This window comes from Myxocyprinus asiaticus, chromosome 5, assembly GCF_019703515.2.
Source record: "Myxocyprinus asiaticus isolate MX2 ecotype Aquarium Trade chromosome 5, UBuf_Myxa_2, whole genome shotgun sequence".
NCBI classification, from domain to species: domain Eukaryota; kingdom Metazoa; phylum Chordata; class Actinopteri; order Cypriniformes; family Catostomidae; genus Myxocyprinus; species Myxocyprinus asiaticus.
In genome coordinates, this window is record NC_059348.1 from 51,358,244 (window position 1) to 51,382,555 (window position 24,312).

The 24,312-nt window shown below is 39.8% G+C and overlaps 1 protein-coding gene and 1 pseudogene across 4 annotated transcripts; both read right to left on the bottom strand.

The window, feature by feature from the left end:
* Positions 1–128: 128 nt before the first annotated feature.
* Positions 129–7,606, bottom strand: LOC127441646 (CMRF35-like molecule 7). Of its 4 annotated transcripts, none has more exons than XM_051699269.1 (9): positions 7,457–7,606; positions 6,444–6,764; positions 6,025–6,327; positions 5,699–5,738; positions 4,356–4,495; positions 4,148–4,188; positions 3,940–4,014; positions 3,640–3,702; positions 2,982–3,508 (listed from the first exon to the last, which is right to left on the bottom strand). In XM_051699269.1, exons 1-8 carry the CDS (start codon positions 7,500–7,502, stop codon positions 3,646–3,648), a joined length of 1,023 nt encoding a protein of 340 aa, XP_051555229.1. In that variant the 5' UTR covers positions 7,503–7,606; the 3' UTR covers positions 2,982–3,508; positions 3,640–3,645. The 4 variants fall into 4 exon arrangements, with proteins under 4 accessions (XP_051555230.1, XP_051555229.1, XP_051555231.1 ...); XM_051699271.1 differs by adding an exon at positions 6,980–7,056 and having other exon boundaries at positions 2,982–3,702; positions 7,457–7,557; XM_051699270.1 differs by lacking the exons at positions 2,982–3,508; positions 3,640–3,702 and adding an exon at positions 129–1,711.
* A 1,744-nt stretch (positions 7,607–9,350) lies between these two features.
* LOC127441649 (polymeric immunoglobulin receptor-like) lies at positions 9,351–24,096 on the bottom strand (annotated as a pseudogene).
* Positions 24,097–24,312: the final 216 nt, after the last annotated feature.

The window sequence follows — 24,312 nt, forward strand, 5'->3', positions numbered from 1 at the left end:
AAACTCAAATATAATATATATATATATATATATATATATATATATATATATATATATATATATATATATATATATGTATATATTATAAAGGAGGTACGAGACAAATTTATTTGGTAAAAAGTTTATAGGTAATCAGCATTATGCTGTCGATTGAGCTTAACTTGCATGGAACCCGGAATATTCCTTTAACACCATGTGTTTGGTTTGTTCACAGAATTTTCATTTTTGTGTGAACTATTCCTTTAAGAGAACAGTCCTACTTTTTATATGACAGGATGATTCACTGGAGGAATTTTCTGAGAGCCAATTACATGTGTAATGAATGTCTTTGGAAATATTTTAGACCTACCTTGAAAGGAAGAGATTAATTGAAACTACCAAAAGTTTAGTTTTTCTCTAACTGTGAAATGCAAACACAGATTTAGGTCAAAAGATTTCAACAGACTCTTGGAAAGGGACTGCAAAGACAGCAAAGGACATTTCTGGAGAGATTTGACATTCCTGTGTCAAACATTTTAATTTTTTCTGCTTGCGTTAGGCAGTGTGAATAGCTTTGATATCCTTCTAGCAGATGCTGTCTTCATATTTCAAGTATCTTTATCTATCAGATGCATTCCTGTTTGTATTTATTTTTATGTTGAAAGGCAGGCTGCAGACAAGAGAGTAACCTTGTGAAAACCAGAACCAAAAGCGGATGGGTGGTATGTTTGTGAAAGGAAGACAGTAAGGACAACACTTAAGTATTTGCATCTATATTCTCTTTGAGGGACATTTACTCTCTTCTTGACCTCTGTTGAACTAACACTGTGAATAAGCAAATGGTACTCTAGATTCACAGCTCAGTTTTTGTAAGCTATTAGATATGGACGTTTTTTCAATATAACAGTATTGGGGGTTTTTAGGATGTTGATCATTTTTTGTTGTTGTTTTACATCAGCATTATACAGACAAATATGTATATATCATATCAGGGTATATAAATATTTGTTACAGCTCAAGATGTTACGCTTCAGCTCAACAACACAATAGTTTGTGTATTTATCTCAAATGTCGATAAAAAATAAACCACCTAATTTTATCTGAATAAATTATGCCTTCATTTGAGATGTGTGTGTGTGTGTGTGTCAAGTAATTTTTATTTGCATAGCACCTTTCTCAACACAGATCATTTCAAAGCAGCTTTACAGAAAATCATGCCTTAACAGAAAATAAAACCATAATATCTATAAAGTCTTAGATTCATCATTGTGTAGTTTGATTAAATATGATTATGAAGTGTGTATAAAAATAGGTAATTAAATAATATTTAGTATTTAGAACCACTGTGAGCAGGCTGAAGGCGACTGTGGCAAGCAACACAAAACTCCGTAAGATGTTGGTTAATGGAGAAGAATAACCTTGGGAGAAACCAGGCTCACTGTGGGGGCCAGTTCCCCTCTGGCTAACATCATGAATATAATGCCAATATTAGTTATATATGTGCAGTGCAGGTCATGGTTTAAAATTATTAAACTAATGTAAGGCTGGCACCAGGATGTCTACACCCAAAAGGCGGCATTTCCAGTAAAAGTCAAAGAACTCTGGGAGAATCAACGTCATAGAACTCTCTCGCAAAAGCTGAAATCTACACCTGAATATCACCACAGTGTGATAAATTGCAAATCACCTTGCTGCCCCCTCTTCTCTCTCCCGCTTCTCCCCTTCAACAGCTCTGGACCAACACAAAGACACAAGATTTATATGTAAAATATAACAAATACCATGAAAACAAAGAATGCAACTGTATGTGTTTGATATCATTTAAGAGGTCTCTGTGCAACTGGTATAGTGGTCTCTTTCCCATGTTGATAAAACTAATGGTAACAAAGTTATAAGGTCTTTGCCAAATACTGCATAATTCTGGAGGTCTATCCCCCTCCTTGACCTACAATTTAAATGATCTCCCGATGTTAACAAGGTTAAACCCCAGGAAGTCAAGAACCCATTCACCCCCAAATTATCATTGTTCAAAGGATAATACCATATGGTACACAATGTTTATTCTGTCTGGGTATTTAAGGAAAGTTGGCAAGAAGCTCTGGGAATCTGTAGACAGATCTCCCGCACGATCGCAATGTGTAGTTTTCATTGCCAGGTAAATATTCTTAAATTCCTTGATCTCTGAATTGTTGATATTGTATGTGATTGGCTAATGATTTTATTCTTTGAATTGGATTTTGAATTATTGTTTTGTTACCTGGTTAATAAATTATTATGTTTCAAATTATTCTAATTGACCTTGTGTTATTAACTCTAGTAGATTATGTTAAGTCCATAACACCACAAATCTATGCTCAGGTTAGTAACGGGCTAAAATACAGCTTTGGTGGAGCAGAAGGGCACACCGACTGATGTTTTAGAGATCCGACTAACACATTGGCATTAATCATGTATACTTAGACTGTAGAGGCTAATAATGGGTTTTTCCATTTAGAACAACAAGGTGTTGTCAGACCAATCTAAATAGGGGTGGGCCTCAACCTCTGATAATTGTAATATTAATTTAACTAAGTGTACGTGGGAAACCATGGCATGATTATACAAAGTTACCATTAGAAGAAGTTAAGTTGGTCAGCTTAGATCTATGGTAATGGTCATGACCTCTGGTTAGATATAGTCTTACCTTAATTAAGTGTGTTCAGATCTATGGGGACTAGATTAGATAAAATATTCTAGAATGAGCAAAGTGGAGTACGGCCGTCTAGGATTTTAGTCACTTGCCTCTGTCTAATGACCAAGACTGACGAATTTGTGATTATGAGATCATATACCCGGCCTGTGCGAGACTCAAAGTGTTGTAGGAATCTGGATGAACGAGTGTAGAATGTAAAGTAAAGTGTTAAATAGAATAATCAAACATTCACCTAAATTTAATGATTAACAAACATCATTTAAACCTTTTTTCATTATTAGAGTCAGATGAAATAAAGAAGTAATACATATAAGGAAATGTATTTAATCTTGTAGTGTTGCGTAAAAGGAAAAACAGTAACACGCAGATACCCTTCTACCGCGCCATTGGCTGCCGTCCTTGGACCAGTGGGTGGACCTTACACTAAGTAAATGTTAAGGGCCAGTGTTTATACAAAGATTTTGCTTCGTAGTTCATTGTGGTCAAAGGAAGGAAGAGAAAGTGTAACAGACAAGAATCAGAAGTGTTAAGACAGAGGAACTGTCTTAAAAATCAACAATAAAACTAATTGTCAAAATTACAAAAATAAAGAAAAAAAATTATATATATATATAAAAGCTGTCTGATGTAATGTGTTTTCCATTTTACATCTCACAATGATTTAGAAGATGATTAGAAAAGCACAGCAACATTTGTCTCAGCAAACATGTGACAGATTAATTCACTCATGCTTTTTTACCACGAGGAGTTGTGGTAAAACATTAATAGTATGAAGATAATTTGACATCTCCTCTGCACACTTAGACATTTCCTCCTTTACTTTTTGTTCTCAGTGGCCTTGAAGGAAACATAAATGTAAATGTTGTAAAACAGATGCACTGTACATGCCATTTCATACTGCTATAACATAATTGTACTTCAGATTGTAAAATATTCATAATCTGAATAGTCAGTTTGTCAAAGATCATCTGTTATTAATGAAGTTTCACAGCACTGTAGATCACTTCATAATCTTGGTCAGCAGGACGTCGCTGAGATTGATTTAAAAAGACAAAAGACAGAGGGTGGGAAAACATTTCTTGATGGCAGTAACATTTTCAAATATGGTGGGGGGGAATGACACACATGTCTATAATATCTCTTTTAAGTTCAATCTATTGGGATGAACTGTTTTAGATATCACAATATTCAAATTCCACACAGGTTCCTGGTGGTTGTTCATGTCATAAAGAAGCACTGATGTTACCAACAATGTACACAATGCTTACAGTGGAGATCTGGTCTTGATCATGATCCTTTCCTTTCTTGAAGACCACTGTGTCATAGCAGAGAGGACCCTCTGTCTGCAAGAATAGAGAAAACATGGAACTGTAAATGATTATTCACATAATGTAAATGTAAAAGTGTGTTGTAGTGTTAGATGCCTGCCATATGTATATTTTATTTAAAAATGCTGCTGTTTAAACACATGCGTACCATAGAAGTTGCATCGGGTGCTTGTGTGACCAAAGCTCCATCTTAAAAAAGGAAGAATTATATCATACAACATCCAAATGTCATTCACGGTGACAAAACATCAGTTCTCTCTAATGTGAGAGTGCAATAAACCCTGTTAAAATTGGATTTTTGGGAAATCAGCAATGGAGTACTTGTTAAAGTTGAAAACATAAATGTGAGAACTGACTGTGTTTTCGTTTGATCCTCCAGGTTAACAAAACCACCATCAGTAGCAGAAGTAACGGCCCAGCAATCCAGAGTAGCAGTAAAATCCCATTTCTGTCCTCTGTATCATGTCTTGCCGTTTGGTCATTTTCACATGTAGGACTTTTTATAAATGAGATAATTAAATGGGTTTGAAATGTCAGTGACATTATTTAAGTAAGCCTACAAAATGTTAATACTGATCACAAAATCTTTCATTTTCTAATGACATTTACTAACACATTTAGCAGACGCTTTCCAAAGCTATTTAAAAAGCATTCATGTATATGTAACAGGAGCCAGCTTATACGTGATAGCCGTGCTTTATGTGTAAATCTCACTTCCCTGGCCTCAAGTGGCACACTAGCGACTGTTGTTAGGGGCTGTAGCCTTTAGCCTCCTCGTTAGCACGCCCAGCTACCATGGTGGCAGACGCCGGTTCGAATCCCGCTCAGAGCGGAACCGGTTACATATACATTTATCAGTATGTGTGCATGGTATTGCTAGAGCCATGCTGTGCAGCAAGTGGGTTGTGGAAGTCAAAATCCCATTCATTTTCTCCACAGACTAACTGCTTTTTAACGACTACTAATAAACCTTTAAAGACAAACCCACCGTGAGCTCCAAGGTTGTTAATCGATTGTATATGCTTCTGCTATAGGTACAGTATCAGTCCACATTATTTCTACTTCTTTAAGAAGTAGAAATACTCCATTAATCAGAGAGTCGTGCCAAACATACATGCGAAAACAGCACAGCAGTGATCGCCCCCTTCCATGATGCACTGCAGATGATGCAATCGAGGCGGTCTCCCTACACTCTCGAACAACATATAGTTGTACATATGTGAAAAATCTGCAATAAACTTAAAAACATATTGTTTCAATACTTATAATTCACAACTTTAAATCAATAGTTTTATACATTTCCATTGTTTTTAATCCGATTACATCATCCGCAATGCTTTATGGGATTGTAGTTCATTCTCTCATAAAAAGACAGTTAGTACACAGCCTTGTACCTTTGTATTTTTGTCCAATTTATAAATAAATTTTTGCTTCAAATCAAAGTTTTCTGATATAATGATTCACCTCGGAGCTGGATGGTTTGGTTCATGGCTTACAACTATTCTATAAAGGATTTTTATGAAATCCCTATGGAAAACATTAATGGGAAAAACACTTCCAGAACAAAGCCGGCTAAAAAAAAGGGGGCGGACACAGTTTGCAACATTTAGGGTGAGAGTTTCTAATATTTCTGATTATATGGAGATTTCATAAGTTGTTTATTGGTTAAATTAATTCCGTTTTTTTAAAAAATACTTACAAAGCAGAACCAGCATTATCTGAGGTTCTATACTTTTCAGCTGAGTTTGAAGACAAAAAGCAGCAGATAACAGACAATTTATGCATGATAAAAAAGCAAAGTGAAATATTTGGTGCTAAAATGCTGTTAATATGCAGTATAACCTCTAAACTGTGAAGTGTGTCATTTCTGCACCACTAGCTTCATTATTTTTGCAATTCGTTGTGGTGCAATGTTACAGAAACGACATATTTCTCCTTTAAGTACATCCAACTGCATTGTCTTTCCAATTTTCTTTGAAAGGTTTTATCTGAGAATCAACTGCTTACATGCATATTTGTACTTACTGTCCCATTGAACAAAGAGTTGAACAGGAACCTCTAGATCTCCTACAGAGCACCAGTACCAGCCAGAATCACTCTCTGTCAGTCCAGTCATCAACACAGTGAAGGATTCTCTCCCATCATCACTAATCTGGACTGATGAATTCTGGGATGTGTTAGTCCTACCCTCTTTGTAACATATCTTGTCTTTGAATCTGCACCACCGTTTATGTGCAGTCTTATATCCAAAACTGTAAAAACACTGGACACTGATATTACCACCTTCCAGTCCAGTTACACTGCTGCTCACCACAGAGACATCAGGATCTGAACACGAAGACAGTAAGAGATCAGTACTATTACATGTTTTGATCCAAAAGGTATGTTTTTCAGCACAAAAGCAAATATCATATCATGAATATGTTTTTATGCACCCTCTTTACCTGTTTTAACTGTTAAATACAAACTTTCTTTGTCATCGGGGTTGGCATGGGTACCAATCTCTACAGCACACCAGTGATATCCAGAATCAGAGGCTGACAGATTGTTGAGTTGCACAGTAAAAATATTCTTTGCTGGGTAATCAGTTACTTGCCATTTAGCAGTTTTGTTTGTATGTGCTTTAATCTGGCACAAGGTCCATAGATGCCCTTCACACCAGTATTTTTGGTTTAGTTTATACTGGTCATCATACAGACATGGGATAGTAACATTTCCTCCAGTTCTCACAGTTACGTGGTTCAACGTCTTCATGCTCAATGTGCCTGTAGACAACACACATATAAAAAGGACATAAAATTAACTATAATAATAGCCTACTAATTGAACCAAAATGTTTATAATAGTCTTCTTACTGTTTTTTTTTTTACTCTTAAATATAAATACAAGTGCAAAAAATTTAAAAGGAATTTCCATGATTAATTTTCAGTATGCAAGTGTATACGCTTCAAACTCCTCTTCCTGGTGAACACTCCCTTACCCCATGAAATTAAAACTGGAGTTTTGTGGCTTTTAGAATGTTTATTAGCTTTGAGGCAATCTATATGCTTTTTACTCCTAAAAGTTGACAAAAAAAAGAAAAAAAAAAGAAAAACTTTTAGCAGACATACATACATTTAAATTGTATAGTCTTTCTCTTTCAGAAAAAAAAAAAAACTGACCAAAAACACCGATGAGTGATCTTGCACCACACAGATTTGTATCCAATAAAATGCTCAATAGAATAACAATGTCCCTCCCCCTAATTCCATCTACCTTCACCCATGCATTCATGATATAACTGTAACTGCATGTATGAACTGAACAGCACTGTAAAGTGAAATATAATACAACAATTTGGTGGAACTCAGAAACCACATAAAGAAACACCAACAGCAACACGTGAACAAAGACGAACAAGGTCATTTTGTAGAAACATAAAGGCGCAACAGGGTGGAATTTAATTTTTGTGTCTTACCTCTTGTGCACAATAAAAAGCCAAAGAGAATCAAACGATGCGCCATGTGAGGGTCAGAAATTGTTTAAGAGGAAACCTGAAATGAACAATTCACTTCCTGCCTCTCAGTACATTCGAACAGAAATGAGCAGTTCCTGTTCGTATTTTTGTTCTTACTGTATTACTTCTGAGGTGATGAAAACAGCTCAGCAAAGAAGTCGTTTTCATCTTTCTGTGTGAATGCAAGTTTTGAACCAACAAACAAGCATCAAATGAGAATCGCCAGTTTGACAAAAAAATAAAAAACATTAGAAATACATATCTAAGCTACATAAAAGTAATGAAATCATTGCTAATTAGCTCAATGGCTCTTGATTTATTATTATAATTTTTTAAAGGTATATTTTGTATATTTGCTGTTAAAATTAATAGATATTCATTCATTTGTTCATCTGTTTTTTTGTTTTTGTTTTTTGTTTTTTTGTTTGTTGTGATTTCTGGTAGGTCTTGTCTGCAGCAGCATTACATCATATCACACCACACCACCCATTACAACAGAACAAGATAAAAACATAGTTGCATGACAATGTTTCCCCAGCAGGAATCAAGAGTTCACAGAACTGCAGTTGAAATCGTCTAGTGAAACCAGTACTACATATTTCAGATTCTCCTCATAATGTTTAACATCTAATAATTAATGCAACAAAAACTACATCTACAGTAGATACTGTGCACAGTATGATGCAGGGATAAACTTTGTCTATCATTGCATTCTTTAGATAAATAAATAAATACAAAAATAAATAAATAATAAATAAATTAATTAAATTCAACTTAACTCACAAGCTCGTAAAACTTAACTCCTCCAACAGAGGGCAATAAATACACAAATCACTGATTGTGAAAAGTATTTCAAAATATTGCACTTAAAGGAATACTCCATTAAAAAATGATCATTTACAGTCCTCAGCCTTATGCCATCTCAAACTTGAATGACTTTCTTTATTTTGCGGAACTCAAACAGATATAATTTGAATGACATATGTCGGTTTGTCAATACAATTTAAGTCAAGAGGGTCCAAAAAGACATAAGGTAATTCATATGACTGTGGCGGGGTGAGCAAGAAACAGAAACAGTGGGTGTGGCATCAGGCCTCGAAGAGGCATTTATTGGGAATAATAATAAACAGAACATTTTCAAAAAGGACAATATAACATGTCCATGGGGAAAGTTTCCAAAATAAGGAGGATCTGGTGCCCTCATGGTGAATGGGCTATATGTAGGCAGGGGTAGCATCCATAGGATGATCCAGGACATTGGCGGGGTCCAACAGCCACACACGCTCCCCTCCTTCCATGACGTGAGGGTTGGTGGCTTCTCTGGTGGCCTGTCTTCCCAGGGCCCTCGGCGTGAGTGGGGAAGGTGGCCCAGCATCCTAGCCCATTGGCAGGGTTGGGGAGTAATGGAATGCATGTAACGGGATTACGTATTTAAAATACAAAATATAAGTAACTGTATTCCACTACAGTTACAATTTAAATCATTGGTAATTAGAATACAGTTACATTCAAAAAGTATTTTGATTACTGAAGAGATTACTTTGCATTTTACTGTCATTTGTTTCATTTAATATTTAGTCCTTTCAGATGGAAAACATTTATACATATAAATGACATGATCGAAAATGCATTTGAACAGCGGTGAAACATTTTATTATGATGTGTTACATTCATACGAGCAGACAGAGAAGTAAGTTTGAAGTAAGTTTGGAGCAGAAGAAATAGAAATAAACCTTGTGTAAATTGTCAGCTTTACGCTAAGCTAAAATGCTATTTCTAGCCATTTTACATGCACGTTACCAGGCACGATCATGTTTTTTTTATCAAGAAAATTCACATTGGATCATAATTTCTTTTTTCTAGTAAGACCTTTGATATTAGGGCAAAAATCATATTCTTGATAATATTTTTTGTATTGTTTTCCTGAAAAAATATCTAAAAATCCTTAAAACAAGATCAGTTTAATTTATCTTGTTTTAGAAACAACACTGCATAAGATATTTAGGTTTTTCAGAGAATGTATTTTTAACATGTGTATTTTGTCTTACTGTACTGGCTGAAGAAGTAATCCAAAGTATTTAGAATACATTACTGACCTTGAGTGATCTAACGGAATACGTTACAAATTACATTTCACAGCATGTGTTCTGTAATCTGTAGTGGAATACATATCAAAAGTAACCCTCCCAACCCTGCCCATTGGCTGTAAAATGTGCTGTCACCCCTGAAGACATATCTTATTCGCTCTGGGGGTCTGGGGAGTGGATCTGGCGTGCATATAATTCGGCCGGTACTCTCCCTGCTTTGCTGCTGGATCAGCGAGAATGTCAGTGTGTGCACATAAGATCCGGCTGCCTGAGGAGAGGAACACTCTGTGTTTAAATGGCAGCAGTGATGAGGCTATTTCACATCAGGTGTGCCTCATCATCTGCTGCCCAAATGAGGCTCATTAAGAACCTCTCCTCTCTCCAGCCCACTCTTGCTGTGAGCCTGGCTGAAGGACGGCCCTAATTGGCGGGGCGACAATTACGAGATGGAGGGCTGGGTCGTTCTGGCACAATGACTTATGTGGTTTAATCAATGTCTTCTGAAGCGATAAACTGGTATTTGGGTGAGAACAGACCACAGTGTAACTCCTTTTTCAATGTAAATCTCGCCATCTGCAGTCTCCATGCCACAATCATGATTTGAAGCTTGATTACACTTCCTTGCGCTTGACGCATGACCAGAGCGAGTGTACAGCATGTGTACATGCGCAGAAAGAAAAAGAAAGAAAGAAAATAAGACTAAATGCAGAGAGATAAGGCACAGGGATCACGCACAAAAAGGCCCTTTAACAACATAGTTTTACTTCATAGCTTCTCATGTTCACCGCCAGTAACACAAAACATAAGCATAATGAGTATAGATTGTGAGATCAAAGAAAACAGAGAACAATAACAAATTAAACACAGGTGTAAATGATAACTGATAATCAATTGAAACCGAAACAGAACAAGAATTAATAACCATGAAAGGAAAACAAGATAACTCAAAATCGCTTATTGTCAACCCTTTTCCTCATCATGTGATCCATTAAATTAATGTGGAAAACAGCCTTTGAACTCCTCTAGTTCTGTGACAGACAGAAATTCTCCATGTGCCATCTGAAAGATCAAGTAGAAGAGCACACTACTGAAAGAATTGAATAAAGTTGAACTGAATAGAAATAAATTGAATTTAAAGTTTGACATGTAAAATTAGGACATATTCAAACCCTCACAACATTTCAGAAGTTTGGATAAAACATGTGGCAATGAGACTTGAATATAAGACTTGAATATATAACATTAAACATGAATGAAAATGGGATACTAACATGTCCTTCTCAGTGTTCACATTGGTGGCCACGTCTGCTGTTAGAAAAAAAAAAATAATAACTTATGTCGCTATCGTTACTAACAACAAAACCTTTAAGGTATTGTTTTACCTGGTGTCTCAGTAATAGTAAGTTGAACAGGAACCTGTAGATTTCCTACAGAGCACCAGTACCAGCCAGAATCACTCTCTGTCAGTCCAGTCATCACCACAGTGAAGGACTCTCTCCCATCGTCACTGATCTGGACTGATGGATTCTGAGATGTGTCATTGCATCCCACTGTGTAACAGCTCTGATCTTTAAATCTGCACCACTGTTTAAATTTAGTCTTATATCCAGAACTGTAGAGACATTGGACACTGATATTAACACCTTCCTGTCCAGTTACTCTGCTGTTCACCACAGAGACATCAGGATCTGAACACACAGAAATAGAGATCAGCTGGCATGGAAGGCGGGCATGCTAACAAGGAGGCTAAAGGCTACAGCTCCTAGCATCAGTCTCTAGTGCGCCTCTTGAGGCCAGGGGAGGGGGGTTTACACATACCACACAGCTATCGTGTACCAACTGGCTCCCGTTAAACCCACCCCCCTAAACCACACTCGTATTTGGGTCACGGCACCACTGTAATGGGTCCTGCTCGACCTGCCCCGAGGAGGCTAAAGGCTATAGGCTATCGCTAGTGCGCCTCTTGAGGCCAGGGAAGTGAGGTTTACATATAGCACACCACTGTCACATACTAGTTGGCTCCCATTCCCAAAGGAATAGTTCACCCAAAAATGAATATTTGCTGATAATTTACTCTCAGCATCCAAAATTTATCTGAGTTTCTACCATCATCAAAACAGAATTTAAGACTTTTAGGATTTCATTTCAGGCCTCCTCATCTAAACAATGCAAGTGAATGTCCTCCATTTTTGATGGTCCAAAATGCATATTTAGGGTGCATCAAAATAATCCACATGACTCCAGTCGACAAATAAAGTTCTTCTGAACGCAAACGATTGATTATTTTGAGAAACAAAATGTCCTGGTTACTTTCGTAACCTCCGTTCCCTGATGGAGGGAACGAGACGTTGTGTCGATGTAGTAACACTAGGGGTCACTCTTGGGAGCCCCAAACACCTTTGCATGCCACTCCCCCAGACATACGGGTATAAAAGTAGCTGGTATGCAACCACTCTTCCAGGTTTTGTGCTGAGGAGCTGAGACCAGGTCCCGGCCATTTCAGCAGGTTGTTCAGCATTGTGGCAAGAGGGACACAACATCTCGTTCCCCCCATCAGGGAACGGAGGTTACGAAAGTAACCAGGATGTTCCCTATCTGTCACTCACTCGACGTTGTGTCAATGAAGTGACACTAGGGGTCCCTATACAAAACACCACAACTATCTGAAATGTGTTACGTGAACTGGCGGTGTGTGACGGGCAGACCACTGTGTGCCTCGTAGCCAGCGCACCAAGCCGTCACGTAACCTCCCCCAACCCTCTTATGAGATTCGAACGGTCCATCAGGAACAAGTCGACTGCCCAACTATAGGGACAATCTAGCCCAGCCGAGGCCTCTTTCCCTCTCTTTTCTCCCCAAAAAGAGTGGAATTTGTTAACTGACTGGGAGCCATAAGTGTCTGCGTCGAGGGGTGTCCACCGCGGAGACCACACCCCACCCAAAAAAGGGGGGGGGGGGGTATTTTGAGTGGAATACGTCACATGGTCTTACCGAGTCTTGTCGGAAATATGTCATGTGGAGAGGTCCCATGGTAGGTCCTACCACGAAGGGCGAGGAGTTTCTACAGAGCATGGCGACCGGGGGCAGAGGGGCCTCTGCCCAAGGAAGATGCAGTTTGCCGACAGGGAAACGATTTTACGGAAGATATCACATGGGGTCACCTTCAGGGAACCAGCACATGTGGAGCACCTACCTCAGTACAGGGGCTCATTAGCGCATGTACTGGGCCAGCCAGCGAGTTTCTCCAGAAACTCAACTGCCAGAGGGCTAAGGAGGAAAGTCATCCAGGGATCACAGTCTGTGAACACGACTGGGAGACAAGAGCGCATGTCTTCACCTCAAGGGAGGGGAAAGGCCCTATGCGCAAGTGGTACACCTGGCCAGCTGTCCCGGAACGTACCTGCTCGTGCCTTCCAATACACGGGACGAGACCGGCTGAACCCGGAGATTGTAGATCCTTGCAAAGGTGTTGGGTGTTGCCCAGCCCGCTGCTCTGCAGATGTCTCCCAAAGAGGCGCCACTGGCCAGGGCCCAGGAGGCCACCACACTCCTGGTAGAGTGGGCTCGTAACCCCACAGGGGGTGGCACGTCCTGAGCCTGATAGGCCATCGCGATGGCGTCAATGACCCAGTGGGCGATCCTCTGTTTGGAGACAGCGCTTCCTTTCCGCTGTCCACCAAAGCAGACAAAGAGCTGCTCGGAGCTTCTAAGGCTCTGCATGTGATCCAAATAGATGTGTAAAGCTCACACCGGACACAGCAACACCAAGGCTGGGTCTGCCTCCTCCTGAGGAAGCGCTTGCAGGTTCACTACCTGATCCCTAAAAGGGGTCGTGGGAACCTTGGGCACATAGCCCGGTCGGGGTCTCAGGATTATGTGAGAGTAACCTGTACCGAACTCCAGGCACGATTCGCTGAACAAGAACGCCTGCAGGTCCCCTACCCTTTTGATGGAAGTGAGCACAGTCAGAAGGGCAGTCTTCAAAGAGAGTGCCTTAAGCTCAGTTGTCCGTCCGGACCAACACGTGCTTGCCCTGCATCAACGGCCGAAACCTGCTCAGGGCAAGCAGTACTGCCAACAACTCTAGGCAGTTGATGTGCCAACGCAGCCACGGGCAAGTCCAGAAGCCGGCGGCTGTATGCCCATTGCATCCGGTGCCCCAGCCCGTCTTTGAGGCATCTGTTGTAACCACAACGCGCCTGGAGACCTGCTCTAGGGGAACCCCTGACTGTAGAAATGCAAGGTCGGTCCAAGGACTGAAGAGGCGGTGACAGATCAGCGTGATGGCCACGCGATGTGTCCCGCAGCGCCATTCCCATCTCGGGACTCGAGTCTGAAGCCAGTGCTGAAGCAGTCTCATATGCATCAACCTGAGTGGTGTGGCCACCGCTGAGGATGCCATGTGCCCCAGGAGCCTCTGAAAAATTTTCAGTGGAACCGCTGTCCTCCGTGTGAATGCTTTCAGACAGTTCAGCATCGACTGCACGTGCTCATTCGTGAGGCGCGCTGTCATCGAGACTGAATCCAACTCCAAACCGAGAAAAGAAATGCTCTGAACCAGGGAGAGCTTGCTCTTCTCCCAATTGACCCGAAGCCCCAGTCAGCTGAGGTCCCGGAGCATGAGGTCCCTGTGTGCGCACAGCAACTCTCGAGAGTGAGCTAGGATTAGCCAGTCGTCAAGATAGTTGAGGATGCAGATGCCCACTTCTCTTAGTGGGGCAAGGGCTGCCTCTGTGACCTCCGTGAAGATGCGAGGGGACAAGGACAGGCCGAAGGGGAGGACCTTGTACTGGTACGCCTATCCTTCGAAGGAAACCCGCAGGAAGGGTCTGTGTCGAGGTAAGACCGAGACGTGGAAGTACGCATCCTTCAGGTCTACCGCTGCAAACCAATCTTGATGCCGGACGCTCAAGTCCAGGGACATCGAAGCACTTACCCAGCTCCTGCCACCCAACATAAGATTGGCCAAGGAGGGGGGAGGAGGAGTCTTGTCCCCATAGTCCACTGGAACCAATCCCGTGTGGGCTTGTTTGTGCCACAGCTGGGCTCACAGGGGCGGGGGGTTCGCCGCTGGAGCACCATACCTGCAAAGATGGGATGGTGGACGGTGGTAGTGATGACAGCCGTGCGCACCAGCCATGTGACCCAGGGAACAAGAAAACCGCTCTTTTGTTGAATTTTTGGGTACCGCAGCCTCTTGGACATGCGGCAAAATTAAATGAAAATGAAACAAAAGATTCTCCTCCCAGCCCTCCACCAAGGATGGAGTGGTCTGCTCACCAACTCCAGAGAAGTGGGTCTTCTTGCCCCTGGGTCACCCGTCTCAGAGGTGCTTCGAAGCCTTCCTCGGGTTCTTAGCGGCCGGCCGTGAGACGGGTGGCCTCTGCTTCCTGCGTTGGGCTCCACGGCCATGGGGGTGGGCTGCGGCGGAGCCGGTGTTGTTGTTGCAGGAGGACGGCGATGAGCAGACGGGGTGTGGGGTCTTGAGCCGTGCTGGGGCAGGATGTGTTGTATGGCCTCCGTCTGCTGCTTCACTGCTGAGAACTGCTGGGCAAAGCCCTCGACGGTGTCACCAAATAGGCCAACCGGGGAGATGGGGGCGTCAAGGAATTGTGCCTTGTCCGCCTCTCGCATCTCAACCAAGTTGAGCCAAAGGTGGTGCTCCTGGACCACCGGGGTGGACATCGCCTTCCCGAGAGACCACGTTGTGACCTTCATTGCCCAGAGAACGTGGTCAGTTGCCAAGCGCAGTTCCTGCATCAATCCTGGGTCAGAACTACCCTCGTGCAGTTCTTTTAGCGCCTTGGCTTCGTGTACTTGCAGAAGAGTCATGGCATGCAGGGCAGAGGCGGCTTTTCCTGCGGCACCGTAGGCCTTAGCCATCAGGGACAACATAAACCTACAGGCCCTGGACGGGAGCTTCGGGTGCCCACACCAGGTGGTGGTGCTCTGTGGACACAAGTGCACCGCGAGCGCCTTATCCACCTTGGGTAAAAGGTGCCTCCCACGATCTTGTCAGCTCCTCATGCACTTCCAGGAAGAAAGGAAAGGGGGAGGGGCGTGGCTGTGGGTGGCGCCCTGAGCCCAGGAACCAATCGCTGAGCCACAAGGGTTCAGGGGAGAGTGGAGGGTTCCACTCTAGCCTGACGCTCGCGGCCACCTGGGAAAGCATGTCCGTCATTTCCGCGTCGCCTGGGAATGGGCGACCATTCCCGAAGGGGAAGCCCAGTCAAAACCTCTGCGTCCGACTGGACGGCCCGCCCTCCGATGCTATGCTCGATAACTCGTCTTCTTCCCGGGCTCCAAACAAGAGGTCGAGCTTGCCTTTCTTACGAATGCAAGCCAGGACTGCAACGTTGCCATGGTCATGTTCTTGCAATGAGGACAAGACACATCCACGAACGATGTCTCAGTGTGGGCAGCGCCCAGACATGTAAGACAGCGATCGTGGCTGTCAGAAGCGGTGAGATAACGACTGCAACCAGGAATAACACACAAACGGAAAGGCATCTTTAAAAAGACGTTTTGTGTGTGCCATTCTTTTAGAAAGAAAATATACTCTTTTAGAATATACTCTTTTAGTTGTTCTGCCGAAGCGCCCAGGGTCGTTCTCTGCACTCCACGGGTGCAGAGGGGGAGAAGCCGCTGAAATGTGCCATAGAATCCAGCAGATGAGGTGAATGAACTTTGTAGATGAATTCAGATTCAATGAATAGAACCGCTCAGCTCCAAAGAGAAAATCTGAATGAGTGGTTTCATTCCAGCTCCTTTTATACCCATATGTCCGGGGAGTGGCATGCAAATTCCACTCGCCAATTCTCATTGGCCATTTTTCAAAAAAGCAGAGGTGTTTGGGGCTCCCAAGAGTGACCCCTAGTGTCACTATATCGACACAACGTCGAGTGAGTGACAGATAGGGAACAATACTTATACTTTTTAACTACAAATGTTCGCTTCCGTCATCCCTCTCATGAGCACACGTCACAGAGATGTACGGAAGCGAACATTTGTAGTTAAAAAAGTATATAAGTATTGTTTTGTTTCTCAAAATAATCAGTCGTTTGCATTCAGAAGAACTTTATTTGTCGACTGGAGTCGTGTGGATTATTTTGATGCGCCCTAAATATGCATTTTGGACCGTCAAAAAATGGAGTACATTCACTTGCATTGTTTAGTGGAGGAGGTCTGAAATGAAATCCTAAAAGTCTTAAATTCTGTTTTGATGAAGAAAGAAACTCAGATACATCTTGGATGGCCTGAGGGTGAGGAAATTATCAGCAAATTTTAAATTTTGGGTGAACTATTCCTTTAAACTCACCTCCCTAAACCTCACTCCCATTCGGGTCACAGCACCACTGTAATGGGTCCTGCTCGACCTGCCCCGAGCAGGATTCGAATCGCCATCAGCCGGCATGGGAGGTGGGCGCACTAACGAGGAGGCTCGCTTGTGCACCTCTTGAGGCCAGGGGAGTGAGGTTTACACATACCGCCCTGCTATATCATGTACCAGCTGGCTCCCATTACATGTACACACTGTGTACCATAAGTGCAATGATGACGTGTCCCGTATTTCGTTAGCTGTTTAAATCAAAATTAGCAGTGCCCGATTCTTTAATAATTCTTTTGAGTTGTTTTTTTTTTTTTCAGTCAGTTGGCAAAATGAGTTAGCAAAACGGTCTGAATCAATTTGCGATTCAGTCCGATTTGTTAGGACCACACATTCACTGAATCGTTTGGAGTGGTTTCTCACTCAATAAAACAGTATGGATGAAGTGTATATTTACCTACAATCGACTGATCAAAAGAATACATTTTTTGAGAGGTAACTTTGAGAAACTATTGCTGTGTTATATGAGTCTGTTCACACAAATATGTTATGCATCCGCCCGCTGTGTTTTTCAATTGTTTTCCTATGTAAAAATGTGCTTGACAGATTTGTAAGAGTCAGCAGAACTGGAAATGTCAGAATAAATAAAGCGTACATCATCGTTTTCGTAAGAAAATCTGGCCATTTAAAAGCTTGTGGAGCTGCTTTGGGGAAACTGCAGCTGCTGACCCAGCCAGCTGGTCTCGCAGTATTATGATGACATGCATCATGGTGGCGCAGAAGCGGTGCTGCCAAAAATCAAACATAAATTCTGACCGGCATGCATTCCTTCAAGCCAGGTCCTGAAAATATAGATGTGACAGTGGTTCGGTAGTCATGGGTTAGGTTTTTTTATTTTATTTTTAAATTATTTTGTTACAAAAATCGATAGTTCATGTAGTTCACTGATTATTTTTGTAAGGGTCCTGCCTCACAATGCATTGCTCTCTTTATATTTTATTGGCTGTTGCTCATTACTTGTTGTCTCATGAGAAATCGTGAGAATAGTACGAGATGGCAAATTAGATTCGTACGAAAATGTACAACTTATACACCAACCAATCAAGTTTGCTTCCCTCTTCTTCTTCAAAACCCTCATATTTCCTATATTCTGTCATACACAAAATGTATTTATCAATTACAATCATGGTCACAGGTTTAAATTTCTGGTTAGGTTTAGGAATGGGTTTTGGGGGTAGGGGTTAAAATAGCTAAATATATCATAAATGCACGTTCTGAACCCAGAAGTTTCGCTTTCTTATGTAGCACATAACAAGCCTTTTTACATTAGGTGGGCAGAGTAGCCAAAAACTGTACTCAAGTAAAAGTAAAATTACTTAATGTAGTAATTAATAATTACTCAAGCAGAAGTAAAAGTATTAACATAAATAATTACTTGAGTAAGAGTAAGAAAGTATCCAATTAAAAGAGTACTCAAGTAGTGAGTAACTTGTTACTTTCAAAAATTACATAATGGACGTTAACTCCCTACATCCTATTACATTATACACATTTAACGTGTATAATTATTATTGACTTTATTATTGTTATTATTATTATTATTAATGGAAATTCTGTCATCATTCACTATCATGTTGTTCCAAACCCGTATGACTTTCTTACCTTCCATGCAACACAATAAGCAGATATTAGACAGAATGTTTGCCTGAGTCATTATTTAATTTCAGTGAATGTGTTTTTTCTCCATATTTTGAAAGTGAATGGTGACTGAGACTGTCAGTCTCTAACATTCTGTCTAACATATTTTGTGTTCCACATAATACAAAGTGTCACACTGCTTTGGAACAACATGAGGGTTGAGAAATGATGACATAATATTAAATTATGGCTGAGCTATCACTTTAAAGGGATAGTTTACCACAAAATGAAGATTATCTTATCATTTACTCACCCTCGTGCCATTCCAGATGTGTATGACTTTCTTCTGCAGAACACAAATTAAGATTTTTAGAAGAATATTTCAGCTCTGTAGGTCAGTACAATGCAAATGAATGGGTGCCGAAATTTTAAAGCTTCAAAAAGCACATAAAGGCAGCATAAAAGTAATATGACTCCAGTAGTTAAATCCATATCTTCAGAAGTGATATTGTAGGTTTGGTGAGAAACAGATCAATATTTTCATTTTTTGCTAGACATTTTTCTCCCTGCCCAGCATGGGGCAATATTGTGAATCACCAATTACAATAAAGAGGGCACAATCATCTTTTAAAAATACCTCTAAATGACATTCACTGAATTAATGGGAAAAATAATTTTTATTAAGTTTAATTCAGTAAAAAATTCACTGCAAAAAAATCCTATTGTTATCAAGTGTTTTGTCTTGTTTTCCATTTATTCCTTAAAACAAGATACATTTACTTGAGAAGCAACATATATGATATTTAGACTTGCTTTAAGAGAATGTATCTTAAATATAAGTGTATTTTGTATATAAGTGTATTTTTTCACTTGGTTATACTTCTACGAAAGACTAAATATACTTTTATTCAAGATCCATTCTCTAAAAGCAAGTCTAAATATCATATATGCTGCTTCTCAGGTGAATGCATATTTTTTTAAAGGATTTTTAGATATTTTAAAATATTTGTATTTTTAATATTATATTCAACATTCTCAGATAACTATTTTTCTTCTGCAGTATAGCTGCTAAAGTAAATGTACGCTGTTTTAAAGGAGTTTTAGATATTTATATGGGAAAACAAGCCAAAACAAAAACAAATCAAAAACATATTTTGTTGCAGTGTATAATGGGGCGAAGACTACCACTTCACTTCAATCCATCTTTATCACAAAAAAAAAAACAAAAAAACTATCTCTTATTAATAAATCTGCCTTAGATCGGGACATTCGCACAACTCGTAGAAGAGGTGCTGACTGCACAGATAAATGCCAGTTTCTGAGTTTGTAGTTATTTACATGATCTGCACCCATATTATTTAAACATTAATAAAGCTATAACGTATTAAATAGAACTGCATTAAAGATGTAACGCCGGGGTGTTTCCTTTAAAGACGCTCGACACGCAAGTTTTGCTTCAGTGGAGCGGCAGCTCCACTTATTCCACAACGAATTATATTGTATTATTTTATACTTATTTTGTATTTTTGCATTATAATTCCCTCATACTTTGTGATCTACATCACCTGAAGCCGTTTGGAATGTTTAGAGTGCGTTTGGACTGTAAGCTGAGTAATTCTTCCTCTCCTCAGTCAGGCGCAAACTGCAGTGCTGCTCTCGCAAGTCATCAGAGTTTAATGTGATCTCATGTTACGTTAAATGAGATCAAACGACTATTCGACAATGAAAATTTTTGTAGACAATTTTTTTATTGTCGACCCAGTTCTCATAACACATCGCTTCTGAAGATATTGATTTAACCACTGGAGTCTTATGGATTACTTTTATGGTAACTTATTTGATTTGATTTTTTAGCTTTAAAATGTTGGCACCCATTCACTTGCACTGTATGGACCAAAAGATCTGAGATCTGGAATTCTTATAAAAATCTTAATTTGTGTTCAGCAAATGAAAGAAAGTCATACACATCTGTGATGGCATGAAGGTGAGTAAATGATGAGAGAATTTTCATTTTTGGGTGAACTATCCCTTTAAGAGCTTTTGTCAGATCTGGATGAATTTGTCAATAAGGAAACCTTTCTAGTAATTATTACAGTGAAAACATGAAAATTATATATAATGCTGAAATAGTGATTATTTTAACTCGGGAGTCTGCACACAGTGGAAATGATAATTCTGTTGATGATTTAAATATTTCGTTAAAACATGTAGTTAGGATAACTTTGGTGCTGTCTATGGTCGGATGAGTGCGCTATGCACCCAGAAACGCTTATATTGGAGTTTAAAGATATTAAAGTATAACAAATAAATACAATAATGTACATCTGATAAAATGTGTTTACTCTTTATATTAACATATACATTAAAAATGACAAACAGAGTGAAGATTTATTGTATTAATATATTATTTAATAAGAATAAGTAAGGCCCAAGTATTTTAAAAGTTTATATGTGACAGCCCCAGACTCCGACGCTTGGTGTATACGTCAGCGTCCGAATTCACTCACTCATTTTATTCACTCAGTGCCATTCACTATATTGGAAATAGTGAATGAGTGAACGATTTTGGACACAGCCACTCTCTTCGTCATATGATCGTCTGCGCCTGCACATTTCTCGTGCGTGTGCCCCGTGTACCTCGCTGCGCATGCGCAGAAATGCTGTCTGTTTTAGCTCCAGTTATCAATCACGCGAATGGCAGAGCAAAAAGCATTTACACTTAACTTGGATGTTTACATGGATTTATACAGTTAATCAGCCCGAAGTAGCTGCGATAGTTTCCAGTATCCCCGCGAGAGCCTGGGGTAAATGCGTAAATACTGCTCATATCATGCGGGACGTGGGACAAAGCGCACTGATATGTTGCTGCACTGATTTAAAAAATGTACACTTAAAAACTGATGTCATAAGAGCCCATATTTACAGAATCACCCTGAAAATGACCATCACATTACACAGAAAAGCCTAAGTTAGCATTAGAGCCACAACTTACCTCAACATGCTCCCTTAAGTTGAAGCTGAGATTTTAATCTTGAAATATCAGCTTGTCTTGGTGTTAAATGAAGGCATTGTATGACGAAACTATTCTTTTTTTTTTTCACTGTGCAGAGCGAAGAAAGTGTTTCACTTAGTTTGAAGAGCTTGATGATGCAGCAGTGATGGACTCGGCTTGAGTGACAGTCTGTGACAGCGTGCGCAGCTGTGTGAACTTCTGCTGTCGGAAAAGTCCCATTCAATAATCTCTCAATAAATCACACATTAACTAGAATAAAACCCAGTAATGTAACGACAGGAATGCAACCCATTGTAACGAAGTAAAAGTAAATTTTTTTCATAAGAAATTTACTTGAGTGAGAGTAGAAAGTTAAACCTACTCTAAAAGTACATTTTTTCCCTAAAAAGTTACTCAAGTAAATGTAATGGAGTAAATGTAGCATGTTACTACCCACCTCTGTGTACTATCATTGTTAGGTTTCGGTTCTGGATAAGTTGTTACACTTTATGGTTAAGTTTATGTATGGGGTTTGGGTTAGCGGTTAAAATTAAGGAAAATATCACACTCGCGTTCGAAACACAACATGGGTTTTTCCATTACTATCATGTTCAGGTTTAGGGTCTGGGTAAGGTGTTACACTTCATTGTTAAATTTACCTTTGCCTCAATGGACATTTAGTTTAACAAGGCAGAAATATAACACTGGGGTCCACAAGGACAGTGGGAAGCGTATGTGATTGCTTGGTGTATATGTTGTACGTTTCAGTACGAACAAAGTTGTGCGATATCTTACGAATTCGCCATCTTGTACTTTTCTTACAAATTCTTATAAGATCAGGTTGGACAGTATGCACTCCTGACGACTTCGCTTCATGACAGGTTTGAAATCCGTCATAGCGACTGTGACTAGTCACAGACACACTACAGGACTGTCTGCAGCAGACAGAGACCTGACACTTCTAGACGCAGACTTGTTCCCGACTATTGGCTGATGAGACTGTAACTCATTATAATTTTATTATATTATTGTCTTTTTTTAACAAAGGATAATTAGATTTCTTCCGGTCGTGAATGACTTTGAATGCTTTTGGATCAACGCAATTTACTGGCCCAAAAATGTAATTTGCAGAAACAGTCATTGAACTAATTAATGAACGAATCTGAATGAATCTTTTTAGTGAATAGATTCAAAAGACTCGAGACACTGAGATTAATAAAAATCCCCACCACTATAAATTGCAAATAAGCAATAAATAATTGAATTAATGAGCTAATGATGACAATTTTCAATTAATTTTATTTTAAAATGTAGCCTTGGGCAAAGCATTATTACAGACCAAGTATGCCTTTAGCTCAGAGAGCTATAATTATTGAATATTAATTCATGGTATATGATATTATGCAAGCTTTTGTGCTGCAAAACCAACATTGGTTTTGCAGCACAAAAGCTTGCATCATATCGTATACCATGAATTAATACCAGCAAACTAAAAATGGTTCGAATGCACCACAAAACCCCCGTTTACCTGTTGTAACTGTTAAATACAATTTGTATTTTTCATTTAGGGTGTCATGGCCACCAATCTCCACAGCACACCAGTGATATCCAGAATCAGAGGTTGACAGATTGTTGAGTTGCACAGTAAAAAATATTATTTGCTGGGTAATCATTTATTTGCCATTTCATTGTTTTGTGAGTATGTGCTTTAATCTGGCACGTGATCCACAGCAGTCCTACACACCAGTATTTTTGGTTTAGTTTATACTGATCATCATACAGACATGGGATAGTAACAGTTCCTCCAGTTCTCACAGTTACATGGTTCAATGTCTTCATGCTCAAAGTGCCTGTAGATGACATACCAAGTAAAAAAATAAAATAACGGTTAATCATCACAACACTGTTGAACCAACACTTTCTTAACACTTTCTTTGCCCACTCAGATATAAATATGTTGTTAATCAGTGCAACAGTTATACAATGAGTTCCCATAGTTCATATTCAGGACACTATATGTCTTTTTGTGGCCAAAGCACAGTTAGCCAAAGGTCTAGAGTCCCCCAAATTCACATGTAATTTGCTGTCAATATAGCTGAATGACCTAAACCGCAATGTAGGTGAAATATATGCAGCAAACGTGAAACTCAGAAATCACAGAATGCACCATTATGTGCATTATGTAATAGCAATGAAATCATATAAAGAAACACTAACAGCCACACGTGAACAAAGATGATCAAGGTCATTTATAGAAACATAAAGACTCAAAAGCGTGGAAGTACATTTTTTGTCTTACCTGTTGTGCACAATAAAAAGCCAAAGAGAATCAAATCAAGCGCCATGTGAGGGCCAGAATGAGTTTAAGAGTGAACCTTAAAATTACCAAATTTATTTCCTGCCTCTCTCAGTACATTCAAACAGGATTGAGCAGTTCCTGATTTTGTACTGGTGATGAAAACAGCCCAGCAAAGTTGTAGACACACTATGGTCTACAGATACATTTTTATTTTTTTTTAGATTGTCTCTTTAGTAGCATTATATGACATTATAACAGATCGAGTGGGAAAAAAAACTGTTGCACAACAGAGTTTCCGCAGCAGGAGTCAAGAGTTCACAGAGCTGCAGTGTTGAAATTGTTCAATAAAAACAGCACTATCTATATTTTAAATCTCCTAATGATGTTTAACCTACCATAATCAATGCAACACAAAAACATTTTGTGACCGGAGTACAAATATAATGAAGGAATGAGTAAGCTATATGAAATTAA

Bases quoted from the DNA above. Each gene is read 5' to 3' on its own strand.
- LOC127441646 (XM_051699269.1), bottom strand. From the start codon at position 7,502: ATGGCGCATCGTTTGATTCTCTTTGGCTTTTTATTGTGCACAAGAG. The intron at 6,765-7,456 runs GTAAGACACAAA...TGTTGTCTACAG, and splicing joins CTTTTTATTGTGCACAAGAG to GCACATTGAGCATGAAGACG. The intron at 4,496-5,698 runs GTAAGTATTTTT...ATTTATAAAAAG, and splicing joins GATAATGCTGGTTCTGCTTT to TCCTACATGTGAAAATGACC.